The sequence below is a fragment of the Hippoglossus hippoglossus genome, chromosome 11 (genome assembly GCF_009819705.1).
Source record: "Hippoglossus hippoglossus isolate fHipHip1 chromosome 11, fHipHip1.pri, whole genome shotgun sequence".
Lineage (NCBI taxonomy): Eukaryota > Metazoa > Chordata > Actinopteri > Pleuronectiformes > Pleuronectidae > Hippoglossus > Hippoglossus hippoglossus.
This window is the reverse complement of record NC_047161.1, coordinates 10,303,653-10,331,319: the sequence shown is the minus strand read 5'-3', so window position 1 is coordinate 10,331,319 and position 27,667 is coordinate 10,303,653. Positions and strand designations below refer to the sequence as shown.

At 43.9% G+C, this 27,667-nt stretch overlaps 1 protein-coding gene across 2 annotated transcripts in view; it reads left to right on the top strand.

Moving 5' to 3' along the window:
• The first annotated feature begins 342 nt into the window (after positions 1–342).
• The window catches only part of LOC117770622 (potassium voltage-gated channel subfamily KQT member 4), a 45,075-nt gene continuing 17,750 nt past the window's right edge, over positions 343–27,667 (top strand). For both annotated transcript variants that reach the window (XM_034600260.1, XM_034600259.1), the window contains exon 1: positions 343–1,665. In XM_034600260.1, the coding sequence (XP_034456151.1) occupies positions 1,364–1,665 (302 nt within the window). In that variant the 5' untranslated portion in view covers positions 343–1,363. The remainder of the gene's footprint in view (positions 1,666–27,667) is intronic.

The window sequence follows — 27,667 nt, the reverse complement described above, 5'->3', positions numbered from 1 at the left end:
GCAGGACTTTGGGGGACCCCCTCACAATGCATTCCTCAGAGGGCCCCACTGGCAGGTGAGCTCTCTGCAGGGCACCGTGCGCCAAAACCGCAGGATTTGTGCCATAACCACAAACTTGTTGTGTGTCATAGATTTAGAAAAGCTCTGTCCACATGAGGAGGAGGAGGAGGAGGAGGAGGAGGAGGAGGCAGTGGTGGTCATTGTTGCTGTGCACCCCCCCCTGCACCTGTCTCTGCTGTAGCCATGGATTCCAGCCCTGTCCCATATAAACACAAGTGGCACCAATAAACTGCTGTCACCGTGACTTCGTAATAATTGTGCAGAAGTGATCGGTGCATGAGCAACAGTTCTGAGTCAAAGTCAGCAGCTCTACCAGAGACCTCTCGTTCCTTCGGTGCACAGGATAAAACCCCGATCCCTGTCCGGTGCGTCTCACCGTCACTGCGCGCATCCCCGTGCTCACACTCATCCCGTGCGCCTCCTGCACTCCTCGCCTCCCTTTGCTCCGTGCGCGTCCACTCGTCCGGGGAGCGAAGCTTGTTTTTTCCTCCACCTTTATAAGCGCTTTTACAACAACAAAAAAACAACCACCGGATGCAGACATCGCGTTTAAGTGACCTTTTCACAACACTTTTCTGGGACTCCTTTGACATCACGTTCCCAGATGGGCTTCACCCCTGCGCGCTGCACGCTGCACCCCGCCTGCCGGAGCGGAGGAGCGCCGCTGGAGCGGACAGACGCACAACATGAGGAGGGCAGAGCAGGCTGGTGACCGCGGCCGTGGGGAGGCTTCAATCCGCCAAGTACAACTGTAGGAACAGCAGAGACCAACTTAACGAGGCAATTGTGGCTGGTGGAGTTTGTTCGGGATGGCGCAGATCCGCTGCTCGGCCCCTGTGCGCTCTTGCTTTGTGAGTTGCATGTTTAAAGTGTGTTTTTAAGGTTGGTTTACTTGGACTGAGGTGTTTTTTTCTGCAAAGTGATGGCAGATCATTAGCAGCTCACTTTAAAAGCCTATTTCCCCCGGACTTGGCACGTGTGACGACTCCTCTGCACCCCGTTTCTTATCCCCTCTTATCTGACTCCTGACAATGATCGCTGAAGGTCACGGTTCAGCGCCTCTCACTTCTCCAAGTCCTGCGCATCTTTCCTTCTGCGGTTCAGTGATTCGCAGATAACTTTTAACACACCAGACTGCAGGAGATGATCCCGGCTCCTGAGCTCTGATCGGTGGAACCACTTTTTTAAAAGTCCCACTTTGGACAAACCGGACTATGACTGTCGGGCGAAACTTTGCCGTGCGCCCCCGGTGATCCAGTGAAACGTGTCCAAACCACAGTTTCAACTCGCTGCGGGGCTGAGGATGTTGGGAAGCCCGTCGAACAACGGCAGCATCAGGATGCTGACGCCCACGACTCCGAGCGACGACAGGCGGGTGGAGTTCGTGGCTCTGACCGCGGTGCACACGGAGCGGAGCGAGCCGTCCACCCCGGAGCGCGGGCACCCGTCCCACCGCACGGGTCTGCTGGGCACCCCGCGGCCGGGGCCGCCGGGACCCCGGGCCCACGCGGCCGCCTCAAACAAGAGCTACAGAAAGTTACAGAACTGCCTGTACAACGTGCTGGAGAGGCCGAGAGGATGGGCGTTCATCTACCACGCGTTCATGTAAGTTTACCACCATCCCTATAATAACTTTTATAAATGTAACCACATGATCCAAAACTCCAAAGTCTCACAAAGTTAAAGCCACGTGCTGCCAGAGAGGCTCCACCTGACTCTTTCCATGTGTTGTGATCAGTTTACACCAGCAGTCATCTGATGGATTCTCCAATTAACCAGGCAGAGTTGCTTATGCTGCAATTAGCGCGGCCATGTGCCACGCGTCCGTACATCATCTCAACACGGGGTGCAGCGTTCAATTCCCCCTCATTGGATGATCAAATCATCAGGAGGATCTTGGAGGTTAAATTGAATTCATCCAAATCCACAGGGGATAATTGGCAACTTAAAAAAAACCCCTCTAAACATGGTTGAAACCTGCTGATTGTCACATTTTTCACAATGAGGATTGCATTGATTGAGTAACTAACATCATACTGGGAAGTAATGCCAGGAGACACACTCACATATGACCATGACACTTGACTGGACTTGATCGTTGCAACATTTCAGATAAAAAAGGACTTCAACCCAGTGTGAGCCCTGAGCCCTGTATGTGAGAGCTTATTAACCCAACAGGCAAAAACCTCACCAATTAGGCACATGCACGTCAAACTAACGCACGTCCCCCTCTTCTGTCAGGGTGTTAAACCGTGTCTGTCCCATGTGCTCCATAATGTATACAACATGTAAACACTGGGAAAGTATGAGCTCACTGGTGCTGCCTGCTTCCCTCTGAGAAACCAACAGTCCGGGAACAACATGTAAAGCATGCAGTGCTTATTTAATTAGGATGTGTTAACATAGCCCACAGGTTTACTGTAAATATGTGAAAGAAAAAGCACAAGAGAAATGTCTTAGAAAGGTATTAGATATTTATTAAAAGTATTTCCACCATGTCAACACACGTATCATGATCATTTTAGTGGAGAAATCTTCAAACCTTTCACACCCTGGCAGATCCCCAGTTGAAAACCATTGAACTAGGACATAAAGTCAAATTGTATTGACTTTTCGTTTCATTGAATTTGTACCAGTCTCAGATGTAATTTAACTTTGAGGAAACAATTGTGAAGAAAGCGTGGTGTGAACGACAGGTGTCCTTTAAAGTCAAAGTTCACTTAGTGTGTGTTTGCCCTCGACTTAGTATGTTTCAGTTCCTTCTCAAGCGAAGGCCGGGACAGTTGTGCGCCCGCAGCTGTCTTCCAGCAGTGTCTGCGTCTGGCACAGTGTGGACAGAGAATTATGTGTGGGAGCTCCTTGGACCAGGGCAGTGTTCCTGTGCTTTTGTTTAGACAAGTGCAGCTGTCCCCCTGCCAATGCCATCACCATGTTTAACGGAGGGAAATCCCACCACGGGGCCACGACTCGCATGTGTTCTCTTCATACACCTTTGGCACATTGGTGAGTGCAGGTCGGCAAAATCTATAGCCTCTGGTGCTTTCACTTTCTTACACTTACACGTCTGTATCCTCCCTTTTCTTTCCCATTGAGATTGCAAACATGTCTTTGTAGCACACGCAGAACAACATGTACTGACCCTACGTGGGGGGGGTTTCTCATTTAGAGCCATGGCCTTTTCTTGCAGGTTGTTGGTGAGATTCTCCCTGTTATTACATGGTGTGAGAGTGGATGGCAGCTCTGCCAGTGTTGTTATTTCTCTGACTGCGAACACAACAGTCGGTGCCCAGATCATGTTTCAGATGCCACAGCCTCATAGACGGAGCGGGACTGACTTGACTGGAAGCCAGCTGCTTCTGTGATGGTCTGTTTAATGTCTGTACCTGAGACTTAAAACTTACTAGGCCTGCACTTTGACATGAAATTTCTTGGGTGCACATATGTCTTACCCGAGCACATCATTCCCATGATGTCATATTACCCTGAGCTGTGCATTTGTTTTGATTAATTACACGTGAATTGCTCAGCATGCTGGGAGCCGTATCATGTGCGAGGCAAATTCCTTGTAAAATGAAGCTCCATTAAGGCGGCGTTGATCTATTGTAATTAAATTGAGCTGTACACTGCTGTGTAGAGCGCCGCGCTAACTTCCCCAGATCCTTTAATTAGTCCTAAATTGTAACTGCGGATGCTGGAACAGATGCGCTGCTTCCCTCTCGCAGGTGTGTGTTGCGGTGTGTTTGGAAAAGAGGTGAGGCAGCTCTCCACAGTAATGTCTCTCCGTGGGCATCCACTTAAGTCCCACCACACTTCTCAACCCTCCTTATTGCTGTCACAGCTGCACATAAGATGCTGCCTCACACAAACGGATTCCTCTGCTGCACAAAGGTTTTGGGAGATTTAACATCCTGCCCACTAAACAGCTCAGGTTACATTATGATGAACTGTTTCCCATTTCTATGTGCAGCTGTCTCCTCTGGATCACAAACTCTCTCTCCTGCCAGTCCGACAACTCTCCTCTCCTCTCCTCTCCTCTCCTCTCCTCTCCTCTCCTCTCCCCAGAAATACTCACTATTAAAGAAATTCCTTTGCTCTCCAACCTGATCTGTTTCCTTGGACACACTGCGCGTTCATGTACTCACCAAGGCTCCGGTTCAAATGATGCGTGGACCATTTGAAATGTTAAGTGCCTCGTGCCTTGTTCTGGTCCTATCCGCCATTCACAGTAAAATCCCAAGACCTCTTTGTCACCTTTGAATCTCTTCTCTTTGTTTTAACTGCAGTAAACGTACAATGTCAGCAGGAGGGTTGCTCTGCTTGTCTGAGCTGGTAAAGTCCGCCAAAGTTTGTACAAGCAGCCGCAGTCCAGCAAGAAAGTTTGGGTTGTAAAATGCAGAGGTTTCCAAAAATGTGCATAGTTTAGACATAGAAGCTTTGAGTTCCTGCAAATATTGATTTATTTATTTGTTTAAATAATATAACTATTTGAAAAGGGTTTCTGACTAACAGTTTAAGCCATTAAGATATGAGTTTTACAATTTTATTGAACAGAGAAAATAATGTATTAAATGAGTAATAAATTACTAATATTGTAGTAAATTATTTTCCTTTCTCTATGTGTGTATGTCTGTGTATGTATGTGTGTGTGTGTGTGTGTGTGTGTGTGTGTGTGTGTGTGTGTGTGTGTGTGTGTGTGTGTGTGTGTGTGTGTGTGTGTGTGTGTGTGTGTGTTTGTGTGTGTTGGAATGGTTGCAGTGTTTCCCCTCACCTTTAACGCCTCATCCTAACTCCAGCACAGTAAAAACACAAGAAGTCAAGTCGTGGCTGGATGTGCAGGAAAAAGAGTCGAGCCTGAGCAGCCAGAGTGATTGATTGGTTCTAATGAGGGTGACAATATACCGTGCATTTATTATTCATGTCTTATAGAGGTGCAGCAGAGATGAAGGGCCAAATTATACATGGGTGTGCCGCGCAGCTTGAACAGTATCATCTGTGTGAGAAAGGCAGAGAAAAAGTCTTTAAAAGTAGTTGTTTAATAAGGGATTTGTGATTGAATGAATGAACACACCAAACATGACTTTACTTGCCATGAGGACGACTCAGCTTGTGAAATCAGTTGGACAATAGTGGCTCTGGAGAAGTGGACAACACAGATAGATAGTGGATAGACGTCTGATGCTTCTACCTTTCCTCCCGCTATCCAGAAATGAAGCTAAAATATCTGAACAGTGCCATCTTGTGCCAGAGTTTGCGCAGTAATGATTGGGAGTAGAGCCGTGGTAGGGAGGTCTCACTATTACAAATGCTCAACCAATGGCGAATCAGTCTCTGCTGTCAATCATACCGTTTTTATAGCATCAAATGACACATTTTAAAACCAAACCAAACTTTGAGATGAGTTTATTTGATGTGTACTTTGACGATTTAGCTTGACCCATGTCCCATCCATTAATATGGAGGAAGCGAGGTTTATGACCTGCCACCAGGCGCCATCGAGACGCTTTAGCTTCACTTTTTAAGGAAGCTTATATGTCATCCATCTCTGTCCTTTATTGTCAGTCTAAAAGTCAAGATGGTTTGTTGGCCCATCCATCCATCCATCCATCCATCCATCCATCCATCCATCCATCCATCCATCCATCCATCCATCCATCCATCCAACCATCATAAATCCATCCACCCCTCCATTCCTCCATCCATCCATTTGAGTGTAAACTTAAACAAATACACTTCAATAACTGAATGCATCAGAGAACACTTTAAGTGCTTTCCAATCTGTTGCAGCTTTTAATAATACATTATTTATGCTTTTAAAGAAATAATCATTAGTCCAACTGCCCTGGACACTTAATTCTCTCTCTGACCCTTTGCCATGAATCAGTAGCTCCGTCTCATGCCGGATGAGTCTTTCCTGAATAAACCCTTCAGTCTCCACATCGTGCTGGAATCCCTTCACCTTCACCTTTTATGGCACCATCACCGGTGGTGTGTGTTTATGAAAGCTTGGGCCTAAAGCCACATTATTTATAGATGCGGAGGGAGATACCCACAACAGGAGCCATGGCCTAATGCTCTCCAAAACCTCCCCACTGATGGTTTGCTCAAAGAGGCTGTGAAATATCTTTACGGTTATGGTTAATTGATCTTCACACAACCTTTTGTGCAGTACACAGAATGCATCTTGCAAGCTTTTCATTATAGTTGAATTGCCTTTCTGACATTATTAAAGTCATTTCGCTCAGGCAGCTTGTTGATTGAATGTGTTCCCTCTGTCTATTCTTGCATTTTTTTCCTCCCTCTTGTCTCCAATGTGAGCGAGCTAATCTACCGGGGTCATTGAAACAGTCTGGTCGGCTTTTCCAGGTTTTCAACCACGCAACGAGAAATCCACTAAAGTTGTACCCCCCCCCCACCTTCCTCCAGCATCCTCCCAAAACCACTGACGCATTTGGTGTTGCACCTTTTTTTATTATTAATGGTGTGAGCCACGTCAGAAAATAGCTTTTTGTTTGGTTGTTTCCTTTTTTTTAGTTAGCACATGAATGTGTTTTTATTGATGACTAAGTAACAGAGAAAGAAGGAGGTAGTGCATGGGGGGGGGGGGAGTGGCACCATAAAATGGTGACGGGAGAGAAAGCCACTCGGCACTTTGTGTGGGGCTTTAACCGGCTCTGGGCTGCAGATTGGAGGCTTGTTGTTCATTTACCGCTGCTGTTTTTTTTTTATCTGTTCACCTCAGCAGGTTGTGTAAATTCTGCTCCATTAAGAATCCTTTATGGCCCAAATGCCTCAGCTCTTCATTCTGTCTCTCTCTCCTCCATCAGTCCCTCCTCCTCTTTCCTCCTGAGTGGAAATATCATCTCATTTGCTGTATTACCCTTTCTAATTGACTTCCCCTTTCTCGCTTCCTCTATATCTCTCCTCCTTTCTTTCATTCAAACCTGATTGGCTTTTCATGCAAATCAAAGAGTATGCGAGACCTGCTATAGCTAACATGTGGAGGATATATACATGAATATATAGATAATAAGGACAAATCTTCAAAAATGTGAAATGTTAGTAGTAAATAAACTTTTGCCACCTAATGTTTAAGAAGTTGTGACGACCTTATTACTCACTAACTTATTTTACACAATCATTAAATTCATTGGATATTTACTTGGGAAAACGAACGATGTTCAGTATTTAAACTCTCTACTGACGCACCAACATTCCAACTCCAGTCATGCCTCTTTGATATGGCCCTTATGGCATTTCCTTTGATTTATTTGAGTGAAGGAGGAACCGACATCTAGTCGAGCTCTGAATGATACTAAGGCCAAAGTAACTGGATTGGACGTTGTTCTTGAGATTTTTTCTGGAGAAAAGCACAAGGTCATTTAAATCTGTCTGCAGATGTGCTTCCTGAGAGGGCAGCAGGTCATCAGGGATGTACATCTTAAAGGTCTTTATTGGAGTAAAACCTGGGGCTGGGCAATAAAACAATATATAGCAATATAACAAAAGTCCAATATACTGTATATCGGTGTCATGCTAACTACCTTGAATTTGTAAAATGTTTTCTTTAAACTTAAAATAAATAATAATGTGACATTATCATAAAAAGTGTCGACATATTGCCCAGCCCTAGTAAAACCATTAAGTATAATCTCAAAGGTGAAGGAGTTAGTTTGAGAAAGATTTATTATTTAAATTTCTTATTCCCTAATGAAAAGTGCCTCTCATTCCATTTATTTAACCAAATGACACTGATTACACCATCTGCACATGCCTCTACGTCATCCAGATGTGTTTTTTTTACCCTTTAGAAATTGTACACCTGGCCTGTGTGTGCCACAGTTTGCTGGAGGATTTCATTTCACATTCTCAAGCAACTGCTTCAACCTCCTGGCCTGTAGCCCCCCCGTAGACAAGCTTGCTACCTGCTAACACCGATATGTGTGTGACACAGGACAAACAGAAGAGGGAGGGAGCATGATTTCAGTTGCTAATAATGATAATATAATACTGATATGGATTCCTGTATAAAAGTTCTATTTTTGCTCGTCCTCTACTACGACAGCAGCCCAGGAGCACGTAGGGATCTTGTGTCTTGCTCAAGGACACTCAAGAAGCAGGGTAAATGTTTCTTGACTTGGATGTAAAGGTAGTTTCTTCAAAGCCAACAGGGAGAGAACGTATGGGAGGAAACGTTAGGGGCAAACAGTGTGCACAGAGACAGTAGATTCAAATGCAGTAAACATCTCTGTTTTGCAAGTGTTCATAACATTTTCGCTCCCTTAAAGAAATGCAGGGTTTGTGACAGGACGGGGGATTTGTGTACACGTGTGGATGGAAAGGTACGAAGAGGAGAGTTGGAGAGAGAGAGAGAGAGGGGAGAGTTGAGGTTTGTCGCCGTATTAATTTCTCCTTTCGGGGCAAAATGTGTCTCCCCGGAGGAGGGGACTGATCTGTCCTGGGATGGCCGACCAGGAATCAAATTTCCCCCTCAGTATCCAGCTCTGCTCATTGTGCTTACTTTCACTCAGGAATAGGGCATAACACACACACACACACACACACACACACACACACACACACACACACACACACACACACACACACACACACACACACACACACACACGCACACACGCACACACGCACACACGCACACACACCCTCTCATCCTCCTGCAGATAGGTGATCAGTAGGGGTGTTGACACTCTTAAATCCGCAGTCATCTGTGCTTATGTAATGTTATTGATGCTAAATCAGGCCAGGAATACTGTCACATTTGGCTCGGAGGGTCCGAGGGAAATGCCAGGAGTTTATTTTGACAAGTCAAGACCCTCTAAACAATTCTAAACACTTCAGACCTGCTTTCACCATCCAGAGACAGCTCCCCTCTACTGTGTATTTTATGATTACTCCTCTGTATCTGCAAAATATGATATTGGCGATTTCTGCAGTGCCGGCAAATCCTCTCAAGTAGACATAATACAGGAGCTGTAAATACTGACAAAGTGTCCCCTGTCTTCTCAGAGGACTACACTGTTGTCCAGTCTACATGTTCCTCTTTGCTTTTGACACATTTCCGTGTATGTGGTCATGCAGAGGAGGTGGTTCGAATTCAATCAAGATGGATGAGGGCTAAAACCAGATCTGTCCACAGATACAACTACACATAGAATAAATGTTTAAAACTCATTACATCATTAAATGTTATTCATGTGACCAGCCTCCTAAGCAGTTCAAAGCAAAAAACTACTATTGAATGCACCTATTTTGAACCTACCAGTACTTACTCAGTAATTCAGACTCGTTTGTGAAGCATATCTTTTAAGTCTACAAACCTGAATGAGTATATAGGTTGTTTGTCCCAAAGCTCTGATGTGACTGTCCTTAAAAAGCACCTGTATCGTAGCAGGCGTATCTGCTGGGGTTACGATGATAAATATGCACTTATGTGGATTGAACAGTCACAGTTATGTATAGGTTTAGGTAAATATTTATTTGAATGATGAGGGTTTGGATTCAAAATACATACTACTTCAATATTAGAGGACCTTTAGTGTCATGGTTACACTAATAAAAAAGGTTGTGAAACAGTCATGTTTAAAGGAAAAAGACACTGACCCCCAGTTTTAGGGTTAGGAGGCTGACTTGACTTCCTGTGTCAAAGTCTTGTATTGATCCATCCACCCACTCCAACCCTCCTCCTAATGGGGACTTCCTCTTTGCTCCCATCTTAAGTACCATAGCCACTGGAGGATGCCTAACAATGAAGGTAACTATGGGTTGTACTAAGCTGCTTGGAGCAACAACCAATGAGGGGGAAGATCAAATGTTGTTGACGCTGCTGAGCATTACACTTTCACTGCAACAATTGTACCGTTGCAAACTCCCACCCACAAGCATCAGAGAAAGATAAATCGTCAGACGAGATTTCACTGCACTTGCTCAGTCCTGATTTATGTTTATTGATCAACCTTCCTTTGTTTCACTGCGAAATATCACCCAGCACCTTTCCACTCGGCTGATCTGGAAGCTTTCTCTTGGAAGTCGGTGCTAACACGACTTTGGTTCTCACACTCTGCTGTTTTAAATCAATGTTACACCGTACTGTCAAAACCCTGCAACCCATCCGATAAGTCAAACAGGACAACAGGACTTTGGCGACAATAGACGGCCCTGTCAGTGAAGTCTGACTCTTAAAACTGGAAATGTAATGTGTCACAAGCCATGGGAAACCTACTCCGAGCTCTCATCTTCTCTAAATGTTGCACAGTTGCTGCACGACTGAGTGTACAGTATCCATTCACAGCAGCTCAGCATGTGAGTTTTTTCTCTATGGTCCATGGTCAGGTTCTCAATGAGCTTTGATCATTGACAGCCACCGTTCACCTGCCTGTTCATTGACAAAAGAAGATTCAGGACTTGGTGGGATGGGGCAGTCAGGGTGCCGTGAGTTCATCGAGGTGTTCAGTGTGAGTGAAGTGTTGAAGAGTGCTTATAGGCAGGGTCCGTGTGTCGCCAGCGTCTGCGGAGACCATAACGCAGACAGAAAAAGATAAATCAATAGCTTTGGCTTTGCCATTATCTCTCAGCAGCACACTTAAGGCCTGACCCTAATGGGCGGCTGCGACTACACATGCCGATGATCAGCAGATACCGAATAATATGGAAACTAACCCTGTAGTTAACCGCTGATAAGGAATTAGCATGGGAAAGCCAGTCCTTCTTATCTAATTCACTACATGACAGTAACTCTGGGATTTAAAGATAAGTGAAAGGTGAAAGGTTTAGCTACTGGTGCATAACTCAGATTGAAATCTAAATATAACAGGAAATGCTGGAAGTGAGTTGTCATGGGTCACATGGCTAAGATCCTTCATCTTGACATATATTATTTTATATTTTCACATCAATATCCATCGTGATATTATACATTTCCTGGAAAATCTTCAGAAACTGTCCCAAAACAGTTTATGCGTAAATTAAACACACAGGTGTCTTTCTTTGGCTGATCCACAAAACCAGGCAAAGCTAGATTATATAAAATCTTGGGTCTGGGGTCCTCCACAGGCATATGGTCATATTGCAGACCCCTCGTCGTTGGCTGTTCATTGGTTCTTTCGCTGCAAGGTGTAAGGTGTTAAATAACATTAACAAGTATTCAAACTGTTGTAAATTCTTATGTCAATGCATATAAGCTTGATAGGTATAAAAAAGTTGAATGAAAATTGAACTTAATTCGGCGTGAGTGAACACAGATCATATCCCTGCAGAGGTGGGCCGGTCTCATTGATGTGTTTGGTTCCAGCCCCAACAGCTTGTGTATATCATTGTGTCTCTCTCTCTGCTTATATTTCTGGTATTAGATTTTTTGTTCAGTCCACGTGTTTGTAATTTGAAGCCCATCAGGCACATGAGCTCTGTGGATATAAGTTTTCAGGATGAGGAGGCTGCATGACTGTGCAGGCGAACCCGACAACCTACCATCACTAAAACACCCTCAGGTTTTTCAGTGAACCTTTGTCAAGTGCTGCTTAACATCTTACTTTCAGTTTAGAGCGACCTCTGTTCCTTCTTTCTCTCTCTCCTTTAGTCCACCTCTGCTCAGTCTCTGTCTCTTAGCCCACGTTAGGCCTCTGTGTCTTTCTGCTGTTGTCCCTGCCTGGCTGCGGCCTCATGCACAGCCCAGCTTAAGTGTTGTTAAGATAATTTTAATTTATAACGGCCGTCACTGTAAACATGTGAGGAAGCAGCGCCATGGAGACGGCGCTCAAACAAAATCACAATGTGGGACAGTATTTATAAGGTCTGCCTCGTCTGCAGAAAGCGCTTTGCAATGTGTGTATACACTGTGGTCGTATGTACGTTCGCCTTTGCTTATGTGGCTGCGTGTGCATGCGGTCAGAGAAGGTCTTGATTGGCGTGTGCACACTTGCAAAATGTGTGTGCATTCATGCATGTGCAGGTTTATGGAGATTGTATATGTGTATGGTGTGGTGTGTGTGTGTGTAAATGTGTGGCCAGTGGCACTGTGGGCAGAGCATAAACAATAATCAAATGTTAATGACGCACCCATAATTGCTCTGGCTGCCTGCTACTCTCATGAGATTGTTTTTTCATGCATTCTTCCCTCCCCTACTCTAAAATATCTTATATTTGCGCAATTGCTTCCGTTGATGGAAGTGTCATTTCCTCTATTCCCCTGTGACACTTGCTTTTTAAATTCCTGTTGTTGTGATCCGCCGCTCTGGTATCTCTATTTCCATAAGAACTTTGTGCCTTCTCGTCCTCTTATCTGCATCAATTTGTCTGTTTTTCTACCCTTTTCACCACAGTTTTTTTCTCTCCACTTCAATGCCTCCTCATTTTCATTTTCTTTGCTGTTATCTATCCTGGATAGACACACCATAAAGAGGTTCCTGTATACAAGTCGGTAGAAGAAGAGCAGGAGAGAGAGAGTCTATGTATTTTTGGGGCATTTCGCCTTTATTGATAGGACAGTCAGCGTGAAATGGGGAGAGAGATCGGGGGAAGACGCGTAGCAAAGGTCCGGGTTGGAACTGAACCTGCAGCAGTTGCAGGAGGACTCTAGCCTGCGTAAGCGGGGTGCCTGCTAGCTGATCTGGTAGTGACCCGCATGCGGAGGCTACAACCCTCCTGGGAGAGAGAGTTCTGTCCAGATTTTGTATTGTTTCTTCCAAATCCACTAAATGAACTGAATTTATTTACATATTAAAAGTTCCAGCCTGTCAATCGCTCATAGTGCTTAAGAACATACACTGATGATGCAGCGTCAAGTGCCAGTCTTGCTCAAGGACACTTCAACACACTTTGAAGGAGAACCCTCTGTTCACGAGACAACCTCTCTACCTCCTGAGTTGCTGCTCCGGCCTCACATCACACTAATTCACTCCTTTTTTCCCACATCAGAGGTTGAACACGATGAAGTGTTATTGACGGCGAAAACATTTCGGCTGATGTCGAAAACATGTTTTGCTGCAGAACGCACAGAAATGTATTACGATGTGATGGACGATGTTATGTAAAAGTGTGAAATACAAACAAACAAAACAAAACATAAAGCTGTCACATTAAACTGTCCTCATTTTTGTATGTTATGATGTCACGCAGGAGTCCAGCCTGACTCGTATGTGCTTCTTACTGCCGTTACTCCGCTAACGTCGCTTCATACACACACGGACACACGGTAAATCTGTCCCAACATGTTCCGTGCGTGAGTGCGTGCGACGGTGGGCCCTCTGGTCTCCTCTTGGCCCTGAGATTAAAGCAATGTCAGCAAGTGTGTGATGAGACCTCACAGACGATACCTCATCTCTCTCTCTCTCTCCCTCTTTTCCATTCTGGCTCTCCTCGTCTCACCGTCCCCCTCGTCTGTCCAATCCATTATTCAGCCACCTCCTTCTGTCTCGTGTCCACTATTTTTTTCTCATTATCTATCTGTCTGATACTCGCTCCTTGTGGTCGTCACTACTTTGTCCTTCTACCGTCTACTTCTATTTCTATTTATACATCTATTTCCATACTATATGTATTTTACTCTAAGTCTCTATTCCTCTGTCTTGGGGCATTTTTACACCTGTAAGTCTGGACCATGGTACAAAGCAAGTTTCATGTCTTTTAATTGTCTAAAGTTGATCTGTTTAGTTTTGGTTTCACATTGCAATTTACAGAGTGGACTTAAGATTTGTTTTTATGACGTGCTGTTTTCATAATCTACATGAGCTGCGTCTATCCATGTTCGATGCTGATTAGTTTATAGACAGGCGTTAGTCTGACGGTGCATGTTGTCAATTCGTTTATTGTATTGTCTAGCTTTTTTGAACAAGGTGCATGGAAAAGTCTTTCTGTTGCCTCAGCTTCCTGCAATTGGTCCGAAAGTCTGACCTACTAAAACAACATGGTTTGTTTGCTCCAGATCGAGACCACCTCTCTGGTCGTACTTAAGTTTGGTCCATTGGTTCCGAGGCACCTTTTTCATTTGTTGTTTTGGTTTGGACTAAACTTTAAAGTCTGAAGGTCTGGACCAAACAAGGTAGGTGTGAAAGACCCCTTTGCTGCTTGTCAGCGCACAATCTCTGCTTTTGGCCTCCAGCTGCCAGACGTTATGATGTCCTGAGATGTTGTAGCAGTGTCCTCAGACACGGGCAAAAAACCAAACCGCTGCGCAATCAGAAACTCTAATCTTAAGACTAATGCAGCTTAGAGTTGTCTAGCAGCGAAGTGCAGTGTGTATGAAGCCCACAACGCCACTCAGATTTAAAGAATAAGTGGGGCAGTGCATAACAAGTTCATTTTCAAAGGCCAACAATACAACAAGCATGTCTGCTTCACACAGTCATTGTCCAAGTTTGTGCAGGTGAGAAAGTTCGCTGGGCTTGACCTTCTCCTCTCATTGCTCAGACGGATGCCTCTCAGGAGAAAGTGACTGAAACTATTCAGATATTTTCAATTCATCACGTCTCCTCCCTCTCGATGGCCCCTCCTTCAAGCATATAAACACTTTGTACACTTTGTAGACATTGGCCTTTACTGTCGCTGTAGTCAAAGACAAAAATCATGTGAGAGTCTGAAGGGACAGAAGAGAGCAGCAACAAGAGGAAGACCGGTGCGGTGAGAGAGCAGGGGCAGGGCGGAGGTATTGGGTGAAGTTTTTAGCAGAAGGATGAATAATTCAGAAGAGTATTATCTCTCTGCTCTCATCCGCCTGTGCCCTCCATGGCCTGTCACCTAATTGGTTGTAATGAGTTAAAGAGGGGGGTGGGGGTGGCAGAGAGGCCTACAAGTGGTCCACTCTGGTCCTGGCTCGGCCTCCGCTACACTAAAGAGAGGAAGAGGAGGAGATGACAGAAGGGTTAGGGTGGGACGGTGGGTCCAAAATCCACTGTAAATATCGGGGAGTGTGAGAGGACTTTCCCATGCTGTTCAGTCATTAGCTCCTCATAATCAGTCTGTTGTGATACTGATATCTTGAAAGCCGATTTCTACAATCTCATGTGGGAGGCACTGATTTATGTTTGAGTATCCAGTCCTCTAACGTTAAGGAGGGACCTTGGTAGTTTGACAGAAAATGTAAACTTGGTGAACGCTCTTAATCCTGATTCATGTTTTTGTATACCCACAGGGGGATGTGTGTCAGAGGGAGAAAAAAATCACACCACACTGTACATAGAGGAGATATTTATGACCCCAAATTTACACAAACAGAAGTCCAAGACCGGGTGTTGAAAAGCACACTTCCTGTGCTATACAGAGTCAGTGGACAAGGGTCAAGAGTTTCTACAGAGCGATAGAGCTGTGCAGTTCATTTGATAAAAAACCCTGCTCCACGTTTTACTGTAAGCACACGCAGCAGTGTGTGAGGAGAAGTGCCCTTTATCCTACAAAAAACATAACATCCCGTGATGGCCGTGCTCTTTTCCCCACTCTTGTGGACAGTGATATTGTTTCATGTCTTAATATTCTGTATGGGTCAACATGTTTTGTTTGCGGTTGTAGGCGCAGCTCGGAAAGTGGTTGTGGAAACTGGCAAAGTCGCTGTGAGTGTGCGATGTTTGTGTTGAAGGTGTTTTGTTTTTTTTCGGGCTTCACTGGAGGGTGATGCAAGTCTTTTTTCACGATGGCTCTGGACTCTGTCTCAAAAATTACACATAACACAAAGAGACTCACGGTTACACCAAGACACACAGCGACAGACACACAAAAGATTTGCTTTGACAGGGAGGGATGGTGGCGCTGACACTGACAGTAACGCAGGACAGCTCCTCCATGTGATGTGACCGGTTACCAGTGTTTGACTCCAATAACAGCAAAGATAACGTTAGCAGACAGATAGCGAGGCAGACTCGCCACTCGTACAGCTGCTGCATGCCTGTGCCGTACCAACTGAGGGCCCTTCATCCAAGAAGGAAACCCACTCTCTGGGTCAAGGGGTCACTGCTGTGGCTACAAACATAGTGGTAGTGCCGCAAAGCCTGTTTAGTAGTGCCACATTTTGTTTATATAAAAACCTACCCTTCTGCAGTTCTACACATTTCAATGTCGCCAAAACAATTACTTGACAAATTTATGTGGGAGATATTACTTGGCAACATTTTATGAGCTTAATGAGGGTTAAGGACAGAGGATGTCACACTGTTAAGACCTGGGGGACAAATTGCAATTCATGAATATGGGCTATACAAATATAATTTGATTGATTGAAATTTTTTGATTGATTCATTATTTTAGTACATTTTTATGTCGGTTCTCTAATATAAATGTTTTCCTCAATCCTCTTTAACTGCAAAACCATAAATATTTGAGCTGGTATCAGAAAAAACTGTACATTTGAAGAAGAGTCTTAGGACAGAATTTGACGACCATTTTCTGAACTCAACAAGTGAGTGATTTTGGACACATCTGTAGTGTAATAGGTCCTTTGTTGCATGTCTTTGATTTTATTTTCCACCCTGTCAGCTGCAACCAATTTTAGTTTTCTTCCTGGAACAAATGACACCTTATCAACTGTACATACAGATGTCTTATGTCTTTTAATCTTTGGACAAAGGAGTGTGTCAGACTTTTTAGGTTGTGACAAAAATGTCTCCTGTCAAATATTTGACAGAAATCAATGTGTAGCCATACCTCCTTCAGATGGGATGATTGACCAATTTCCGCACAGTTCTTTAAATGACCTCTGACCTTGGTATTAGTGATCTGACCTTAACATTACTGCGACCATTAAGTCCTCTGGAAATCCCGTCAGATCTGCTGACCGCCGTTGTTATGTGTGACCCCGGCTCCCTTTCTCACACCCCTGTGCCTCTAACTTCTGGACCAATCCTATTACTCCGAGTTCAAATGTTACAGTGACTTTCTTTTTTAAGTTGTTTCTCAATCGCGGAGCGCTGCTGCTGACCCTCCGTAATCCATCACCGGAGATCCCCGCTGCCACGGTAACAAGATTAGACCTGTCACAGAGTAATGATGATTGGCCTGAAATCCAGTCGTGGCCCCTGTCAAGGAGGGGGGTAAAGGAGTGTAAGCTGTTTGTGTGTTGTGGGTCATGGGGCGTCTCACCACCAATAAACCTCTGAGAAGTCACATGATTGTGTCCTGACTTCTGCTGGCATGTTCAAAGTTTGAAAGTTTTTCTTCATCATACTTTGATGATCTTTATTACCTCCAGTGACCTTTCCCCAGTAACCAGCCCTGTCGATCCAAGCTGAGTGAAGGTTGAGCCTGTGATGGTTACATATCAGTACTATAAGCACACTGGTGTATGAAGTGGCTGCACATACACCTACTAACTGGTTTGCAGACTCAGGGCTAATAGGCTCACTGCTGGGAACAATGCTACAGCTAAATGTCAGCGCCCTCTCAGCACTTTGCCTGCACCCTGGTCACAGCTCTCGGCTCGGCGTAGTTACTCTCCACTGACAACGTGTCCATGGGCCGCAAAGAGCAGGAATCAGGGAAAGCATCACATTGGTTTGTGTTGGGCTACGTGTGTGTGTGTGTGTGTGTGTGTGTGTGTGTGTGTGTGTGTGTGTGTGTGTATGTGTATGGGTCAGTGTTCACATCTAATTATAAGCTCATCAGGGTCTTTATGATGGTCCCTATTTTTTCCAGTTTAATGCACACGCGATGTCAATATTGTGCATATAAATCACACATGGTCTCATTTTACCAGCCTCCTCTGCCGTAATCACACGCACATTTTCTATAATTTATGCGAGCGATTTCACACTGAATTGATCTGATGTCATAAAAAACAGACACATCTGATATTCCCAGCAGGTCAGAGCTCCACCAATCAACAAGAAATTGTCTTCAATTACGATTAATCCAGGTCAGACAACACACCCTCACACTGTCTTTCCCACATCATGAATTCGTCCTTTCCCTGCGGTCATACTGTAATTTCTCTCCATTTACTGGTGAGATGCGTGACCACACATATTTCTTCTGTCTCTAACCTTCTGCATCGCATATTTTAAAGGGACATGTCACATAGTCACCGGGTGAAAGATCATTTTGCGGGTTGCACGTCAGCTATTCTGGCAACATTTTTTTGATACTTGTGGAATAATGCGTTCCAAGACGACTGCTGTTACTTCTTTCAAGAGGAATCTCTTATGTGAAACAGTCCGGACCAGAGCTGCCACTGAAGACACCAAGGTCAAATGCACTGTGTTGTGTTTTCTCCCCTGTCCGTTTGTTGGTCTGAAGAATGTCCGCACAAATGGGTTCAGACAATTTCCGGAGTTTGCCTTTCACATATGAAGAGCCTAGCAGGAGATTCTCTAGTCAGACACGTTCACAACAACACAATAATCTCTGGAGTGTTCAGGTGAAGGGGAGCACAGGATGCAAGACTTATTAAAATCTGCTGCAGCATCGACACCAGCATGAGCCCAGATCACCTAAAGCTCTTGAATCTCGTTTCTTTCCAGGTTGACACCTTCGTCTGCATAGTCTACGTTTACGTGTTTACGTTTTCACCATTTATTTTAGGGAATCGTTTCAGGCACAACTGAAGAACTGATACCTAAGAGCGTGTGAATTTTAGTGCAGCATGATTGAATTGAAGGGGACTGAACACCTTTGGTGGAGGTGTGCGCTCTACTGAGTGCCATTCTTGTTTTCAGTGACTTGACGTAATTAACAGCTAATATAACTACTTTGCTCTAGTTGGACATTGCTCAGCGGAACCAGGCAAAACAATACTGCTTAGAGTCCTGTGGCTTAATGTTCCAAGGTCCAATGTTCTCCAAATGCATGCTGGGATGCTTGACCCTGATAAGCAGTTATATATGTGGACTCTTGATGGTGTAGATGGTGTTTTTGAATGTATTTTTGCTGAGATGTAAACACAACACAACAAGATGTAAACACAACACTGACATGTTAATAATGTAAAAGTAACACATTAAAGTCCAACATGGAATCTCCCTTTAACTCTGTTTATCAGAGCTTATCACTGAAAACAACAAGAAAAGAGGCTGATAGCAGCAGTGAGGGAGAATTAGAAACAGGCGTTGTTGAGCTGAGGGTAACAGCAGTCGAGTGATAACTCTCTGTGGATCATTATGAGCTTCCTCCTGCACAAAAGAGTTATTTGATCCATTGTAAATATACAATTATTGATCACTGCAGCTTTGAGTCAGGCTTGTGAACTGGATTTGGATGCAGCCTTATAGAAAGGGACACAATTTACTTTTATTATAATCTTCAAATATTCTGCTGTTTAAATAGGTGTTTTTTAGTCTCTAGAGTTTAGGAAATAAATTGTTAAGCTGGATAATTTATTCAGTGTAACCAAGAGTAGGATTATTTGTCAGGAGCGTTTGTGACTTGAGTTTCTTTCTCTCCCTCTTGTGGTCTAATTACTCCAACATGACTGCATTTGGCATAACGCCTTGGAGCTATAAACTGCTGGAGACAGCCTGATCCAAAAGAATATGGTTATTGGAAATGTCACTTGTAATTTAAAGATTTTCTTTTTCATAATTGTCATAATGAGTTAACTTCAATCTCTGGAAGAGAGTCACTGAAATAAATCCTCAAAATCCTCACGCTGGATAAAGAGACTTCAGGAATTCGATTTTACAGAACTGCAACTTGAATCCATTCTGTGTGATGCTCCAGTGTCCCAGTGTTCAGGGGTCAGGTCATTTCTGTTTTACTAAGAGAGAGAGGGACCGAGCTTCAGTGAAAGAGAAAGGAAGCCGCTCTGTTTACCTGGTGTTTTATGCAACTGGAGGAAAAGTTTCAATTAATCAAAAGCTGGGAACAAAGGACTCAATTATGATGTGTTGTAACACACGGCTGAGTGAGTGCAGGCACCGCGCGCGCGTGTGTGTGTGTGTGTGTGTGTGTGTGTGTGTGTGTGTGTGTGTGTGTGTGTGTGTGTGTGTGTGTGTGTGTGTGTGTGTGTGACATTCACCAGCTTGGAAAATGTATCAGTCTAATTGTCACACTGTTTGAAATACATAATTTGTGGACAGACAGTGTGTGCATGGCAGTTGTTCTTTGGTGTGTGTGTGTCTATGTGTGTGATTATCTGGCTGCGTATTGGATGTGTCATGGAGAGCGCTTATGTGTGTAAAGAGTCTTTGTACCAATAAAGAAAATCATTATTTTATTGTGGAATTGTCCGGTAGCACCGCTCGTGATGCAAACTGCCAAGGTTGCACCCTTGTGCGCTTTCTGACCAGGGCTCATTACACAACTGTGTTTCTCCCAGTTATGTAAATAATTGATCCGGTCACGTTATATTCCTGAACATTGTGGCATTCAGAGGAAAACAAACACATTCCTCTTGTTTTTACACAACACCCTCATGTCAGGTTTTCTCCTCTCCTCTCTCCATCCTCGCTCCCTTCCCGTTCTCTCTTCCGGGGCACTACTCCAGCCTGTGAATCGCTCCGTCAGCTTCTTTCCTCGAGAAAAAGTACTTTTCGTCTCTTGTTTGTTTGTGTTGCTTTTTTGGTTCCTGCCTTGAAAAGTTTGCTATCCCAGAAGAAGGAAGGGGGGGGGGGGGGACGGGACTGGCCTGTTTGAGCTGTGCTCTGCAGGACTATACCTGCACACATTTTGTCTGCAGTCGCTATTTAAAGAGGGTGAAACACTATTAATATCTTTCTACTGATTCCACCTTCCTCCCCTCTTCCTCCTCTCGCTCCCTTCTCTTTCTCAGCTGACAACTCCCTCCCTCCTCCTTCTCTGCTACCTCACCTTTTCGCTCTCTTTTCTCCTCTCCAGATAGGACGGAATAGGGGCTGTGAGCTTGGTTTAGGACTGTGTGCGTGTGTGTGTGTGTGTGTGTGTGTGTGTGTGTGTGTGTGTGTGTGTGTGTGTGTGTGTGTGTGTGTGTGTGTGTGTGTGGGTTGTGGTTACACTCGTGTGCTACATTTCCAAGGTGACATTTGCCATCACTTCACATGCATGTCTGTCGGACTCTGCTATAAATAAATCTCGGATTGGGCTTTCTTTGTGCATTTGTTTAAGCGGGTCTATGTGTTTACCTGTGTGTGTCCTTGGGGAAGGTGTCACTGCGAGTGTGTGTTCAATTATCGGACTGTGCGTGTGCTCTCCTATTGTTTGCGTGTTTGTGCACAGATCGTGGGTCAATGACTGAAAGCCGTTGTCAGAGCCTCATTGATCAGGGCTGGCGCCGCAAACACACATGCACTTACACAGGTACAGGTACAGTTTACGTGACGTGACCCAAGAGTCCTTCCAGGTAATGTCCCACATCATCCGTCACCTTCTCTGTTGCAGCAATTGCTCCAAACGGGTCTATCTTTCTCTTTAAATCGTCGTCCATCTGTCTTCACATCTTTCTACGTCAGTTTCCTGTGTTTCTCTTCATCTTCCCTCTCAGTCTTCTTCATCGCCGTCTCCTCTTCCCTCCGCCTCCTCTGTTGTGTGTAACTGATAGCTGCTTTATCATCCGCTGGTGATTGAATCAAAGGTGCATTCTCCGGCACTCCAGCTCTGCTCCTCTGCCAGACACGCCGCTGGAGTGCTAACCCCATACATATACTGTGTAATGCAGCAATACACAATGTCAAATATGTGTATTAGCACTGGTAATAGCTATTTATCTCAATACAGTCAAAGTAATGTGAGATCTCCCTGTTAACTTATGTATGTTTACAGGAAAACAGCAGTAAAAGCATCAGTCCAGGCCTCCATTATAAGAAGTGGTTGCCCCGTGAGCTGCTGTGCATTTATTTGTTGTCTGCCCCACCAGCTGCCCTCTGGAGCTTTACATGCCTTCAGCCAAAGAATGTGCACTTTATATACACAGAGGCAGATGGTGTGTAATCTGTCCATACGACACCACACTTTACAGTGTATGTATGTTTATCATGAAATAAGAGTAAACATGCAAAACATGTGTTAAGCAACACGCGGCATCTTTACTTGGCACCTTGTTAAGCCCCATTTTCACAAATTGTGATTTGTGAAAATGGGGCTTTACAAATCAAATTTGATTGATTCTTTACTTCTCACTTTCCATGTGATTCTGCACTTGCATTTTTCTTGATCCTCTCGTGTCCATGAGACAAATTACACTTGGTCGGCTTTTGGAGGAAAGTCAGACATTCTGCGCATACAGCCGAGCAGGCATTATTCTTTCTAAAATAAAGTTCTGGAGCAATTACCAAAGCAGACAGCCTCCCAGTGACTCTCTTGAGTGCCTGACTCTCATTATATCACAACAGCCTTTTTGATTCACACCTGGTGTATCTATACTTTAACATGGCCATTTATTATATGTCTCTTTATCCTCCTTTCATCCCCAACACGATGAGAGGAGATATTGTGAAGTTTCATTTTATATTGTCTTTTAAAAGAAGGTATTTTTCCTTCTAATATTCACTGTATCTCCTCAGTAATGTTTTGATGGATATATTTTGGATGCAAAGTAGTAAAAGCACTCAACTCTATGTCCTCCTGAGACCAACTTTGCTGATTTGCTGGATTTCGACTGATGCTTTCCTGCTAATTGACATTTCCCTGAACAGAATGGTGGTGCATGGTGGTATTGAGGAGGATGGTGGAGAAAGTGTGCCCTCAGCAGAAATGTGACTCCCACCATGTCTCATGCATTGTCTAAATGTCTCTTAATCTATTTCATTTTTTTATTTATTTATTGATGCGCTTGTGTATTTATATATTTATTTATTCGTTGGGGACCACATCAGAGATATGTGCAGAGGCGTCGTCTTGCCGGTTGCTCCCAGGTCACTTAGCTCCACATGAAGAGCTGTAGTTTGAGAGGAGGTAATCAGACAGGGCGACATTTGTAGATTTCCATTCATAAATAATACATGAAAAAGAAAAGGGGGAACCTCTGCTGTTAAAGTCAATTCTGAAAAAACATTACTCAAATCCTGTGCAGCAGCTATACAACTGGGGCTGATGGGATCAACCTATTTCAGTTCATCCCAAGTGGACTATATGAATGTCTGTTCCAAATCTCTAGAAATCCATTCAAAAGCTGTTGAGTTATTCCAGCCAGTGGTGGACTGACCTGGCTGGTGAATTTGGGAAGTGACCAGAGATGCGCTCTTGATTTTGGTCTCTTTGTTGGATTTGTGACAGTCACAGAATACAGAAAACCAAGAGCCTCATCCTCTAAGCACTAAAACCACAATTATTGACAATAGACTGAATATAAAGAGGAACAACGGATCTCCACTTCCTCCCACTATCCAGAAACAAAGCTAAAACATCCGGCGTATGAACACTACCATCTTGCACATCTGGAGCCAGAGTCTGTGCGGTGGTGATCAGGGAATGGAGCAGAGGTAGCAATCGACCAATCATGAGCCAGTGTCAGCTCAATCCTGATGTTTTATCCTGTTCTTATAACGTTAAATAACTAATTAAAACTAAACTTCCCAGAAACACGCACACTTGAACAAACATCAGTATGATAAGAATGACCTAAAATGAATTAGACCATCTTTGAGAAAAGTTTAGTTTGGTCCGTGTCTCATCCACTAACATGGAGGAGGCAGGGTTTATGAACTACACTGCAGCCAGCTGGAAGGCAAACAAGACGATGGAACACAAGGTGTAGGTAAAAACACAAAGTCTTAACTCACAGGCTTCAAGGTCAGACAGGACCAAGCATAAATCCTGAATCCAGTAGTGATGGCAACAGTCATGCATGAGGAGGCAACACTAGGGAGAGCGTGAGAGAGCATCTGAACACTAACAACACCTTGGTGATATACTGGTTTTTAAAGAGATAACGGCAGCTGCAAGCTAAGAGACCAAACCGTCTGATGCTCACACTTTTAAATTGAAGTGTCGGGCTTCAACTCAACCGGACAGCTAACGGTATGCAAGGCTCATTAAAACGTTCTTGTCGTGTCCAACTGCAGCTCTGTAAAAAAAATCCTTTGGAGACCAGACCGTCTCATTTTGGTTTGGCCCTTACGAACCATGTCCTCCACGATACCCCCTGAATCGGGACACAGAAAACAATGGTAATCACATATTGTTTTCTGTGGCGTTATTTTTGTACCACATTAGTGAGAAGTAGAAGAAAGACAGAAGGATTTTCAAAGAACACAAGAGAAAACAAAAAACACTTCGATTTGGCTGAAGAACATTCAACAGTCTCTACTAGTTTAGTGTCTTATGGTGCTGTCACATTTTTTAGGCAATATCTCCACATTTCTCGAGCCATTGGCTGATGTGCACCTGAGGCTGTGGCGGAATGTTAGTGTTATTATTTTCTGTCATTTCCTTCTTGGTTCTCTAGCCATGTTTTCAAAATCCCTCACTTGCTTCTTGTGGAGACCGCCTGATTGGATGTAAGCCAGCCAATCAGAATTGCTTCCTCCCAGTCTGTGATTGGCTGGTTTTGCGGTACGTTTATATGACCCTAACCCTGACTGTGACTCAAGGTTTGAATGAGATGAGGTTTTTAACTACTGTGTGTGGCTACACGTGGACATGGTGAGCCGTGTTAGCAGTAACTCACTGCAGTCTTTTTGGTGTTACCGTATGTAAGGGATAGTGTTGTTTCCGGGTAAATAACGAGCTGCTTTCATAGCGTCAGCATTTTGTTGAAGCCGAGCCGTCGATGCAGCTATCTGCGCTCTAACCCGTTTCCTGTCATAAAGCCGGTGAAAGAAACCACCTGAGATGCTGCCCCAACTTATCTCCCTCCTTATGGATATACACACAGTGCTTTGAGTTAATTGAGGGGAAAAAGACGGACGGATTAGTCAGCACATTACTCTGCTGATGAACGGCCAAAAAACATTGTTTGTGGAAAGTCATCATCAGTGTGTTTTTCAAACTAACTCAAGCCACCTACTCTCTCCTGTTCACACATCACCGGGCTGAGAAACGTACAGGACTAACTTAGGGATGACTGTTAATTCACACTTGGTGTCCGGTGTCTTTTGAGCTGTCTTTGCTCTACGTTTGTCTCTGTCTTTGTAGCGTCTCATCTTCTGGAAACTGTGGCCGGGCAGGGAGACAAAAAAACAGCTGCTCATTCACTCTCTGCCCAAAACAATGTTTTTTCACCCCAGTTTAAGATGGAGAAAAGAGACAAACAGATCCCAGACTTTTCAGATCCACCATATGCTTTGCAGTGCTTTAATCTAACTGGTGCAGAACATTTGCTGGTCCTTCAGTGAGCCCATGGGCTGCAGGACGAAGTACACACAATCTTGTACATCTCTCGTATCCTTCCTTCCTGTCCTCGATCATTTCTGGAGTAAAGCTGATGCAAGACATCATATACTATTTCATTGATTACACTCTTTAGTCTGTGAGGATGTGGGTCTTTATCAATGTTTCCTCTTCTAGGAATCAAATGTATTAATTTCTGTGTGTGTGTGTGTTGCATATTTCTTTGCTGTGGCTCAGTTCAGTATCTGTTTCTCAGAACAGCAGCTGTCCACCGCTGCTTCCTTATCTGACTCAAAACGCATACTTCTAAGCAGCTTTTTAATGCGAGCACTTAAAATGCATTTCATTTCACAAACATTAGGCAGGGTCGACTTGCTGATAGCATCACTAATCGTGCAGAAAGGGAACCATTGTGTGAGGCCACAACAATTGGTTTATCCGTCCAGCAAGTGCTCTCTAACTTTGGGCTCTGACATGTGGACCAGCTGGACCATGCAGCAGCTGCCACCTGGCTAATTCTGTCCCACTGTTCTGGATTCACATGGCACAGAGAACACGCTGCGATGCTGCTGCCGTATGTTTGTGCGCAAATCAGGTCTGCCTCCGTCCCTCAGCTCTAATTTTACATTACTTACGTTAATTCTCTGGTCAAAGATACGTGATAATGTGCGTTGGTTCTTTTAAAGGTGTCTTACATGAGGGGTTTGGTAGATTAAGTCAGCAAACACCTATAGTTGTTGTTTTCCAGGGTCCATTAGGCTTCTGACTGTGATGACTTTAGATTTTGTTAACTAAAGCATATTGATGTAACTTATAATAGTCAATGTACAATAAGTTTCTTATTCTCATGTACTCAATACAGCGCGTACCATCCCTGTTTCATTATGAAACCACATTCAAATTCCCTAAATCCAGATTTTATTTGGATCGGCACCAAATTCCACAGACTCATTTATACCAGTCCCCTAAACATGTCAGGTTTCTTTCATCAATCGGATGAAAACAAACTATTAGAGCTGTGTCAGTGCTGCATCACTTTATTAGGTCGTTAAATTGAATGTATTAGGTCGTTTACAGTTTTGGAGCTTTACAGTTTTATTATCTGAAGTTTTTTTATGAGTTTCCTAATTGTTTTTTCTTAATTCTCTTAATGTGCTATTTAGAGAAAGATCCAAGTAAAATGTTTTTCTTTTTACTCTCTATTCTCCGGCCTCCGATCTTCACTGTCGACGAGAAACATCTGCTTAGGTTCATCTTACAAATCTTACAAAAGTAAATGTGATGAGAGACTCGTAACGCTAACAAAGCAAATTGTGAAAGAAAAATGACAGAATAATGTGCTTGATAAAACGATCAACAGATAATGAAAACAAGAAATTCTTACTACTGATTATGTGCTCTGCTGTCTCATAAAACTGAAGCTTCTTTTAACCCCCGCTGTCGACAGATCCACTGAAGCAGCATCTAACAATAACTTTTTCCACTGGTGAAGAGGGACAGAGTGTGGCGGGTTACTTCACAAGTGCGAACATTATTCTTTTCAGCGGCACACCGTTCCTGACGTGAATGTTTTCACTGTGAGGTTAATACATCATCCTTTGCTGAGGGCCTTTCGAACAGCGGGGAATATTTGTTGATGTACACTTACAGTAACCTGTAGAGAAACGCACGTCAGTTATATACTGGATATGTGTGCGATGGCTGTGTGTGACCGCTATGCTACGAACTAGATTTGCATGAGGTAATAGTTTTGGCAGTTTAAAGAGATCTTAGGCAGAGCCTTTTTTTTCAAGTGCGTTGCTCGACAGAAAACGTAAATTATGTTCTCGTCTCCTGCGTCTCGAACCTGGTTTAATGATGGAGATCGTGCAGCGGAGACTAGTCACTTCTCCAATTTCGCTGAAGAGATGAATTGTTTATAAACCACGGGGGCACCTCGAATGTGAGACACAATTTCCCAGAATTTATGTCGTGTTTTATTCTCGACACTGAAATGGCCATTACTTCTGAGGTACAGTCATTTCTGTCCCAGGAGAGATTCACCGTCCCGTTCTTTCAGTGACGGCAGTTTGCTAATACCAGTCCTCTTACAAAAAAGGTACACATGTGGATCCTAACATGCTACTTAATTTGTCTATTATCTGTTATTTTTAACAGACCCAGTTCTCAGCCTCTTTGTTTCGACTGAAGATGTAACTCTTTAAATTTAGCTCACAAATAAACATTTATTATAATTTCTTTTTTAAAGTTTATGTAATATCCTAAAACAGCTGTAACTTTAAACTGAATCACATCCTGTATTTGGGATGACGTTTTTATGTCCCTCACAATAAAAGGAAATGGGACACGGTGCGAAGCGGAGCCTCAATGATGTGTTTAATTGTTTCTGGAGAACAATGGACGAACATGAAACGGAGAAACAAGCTGACTGTTGGTT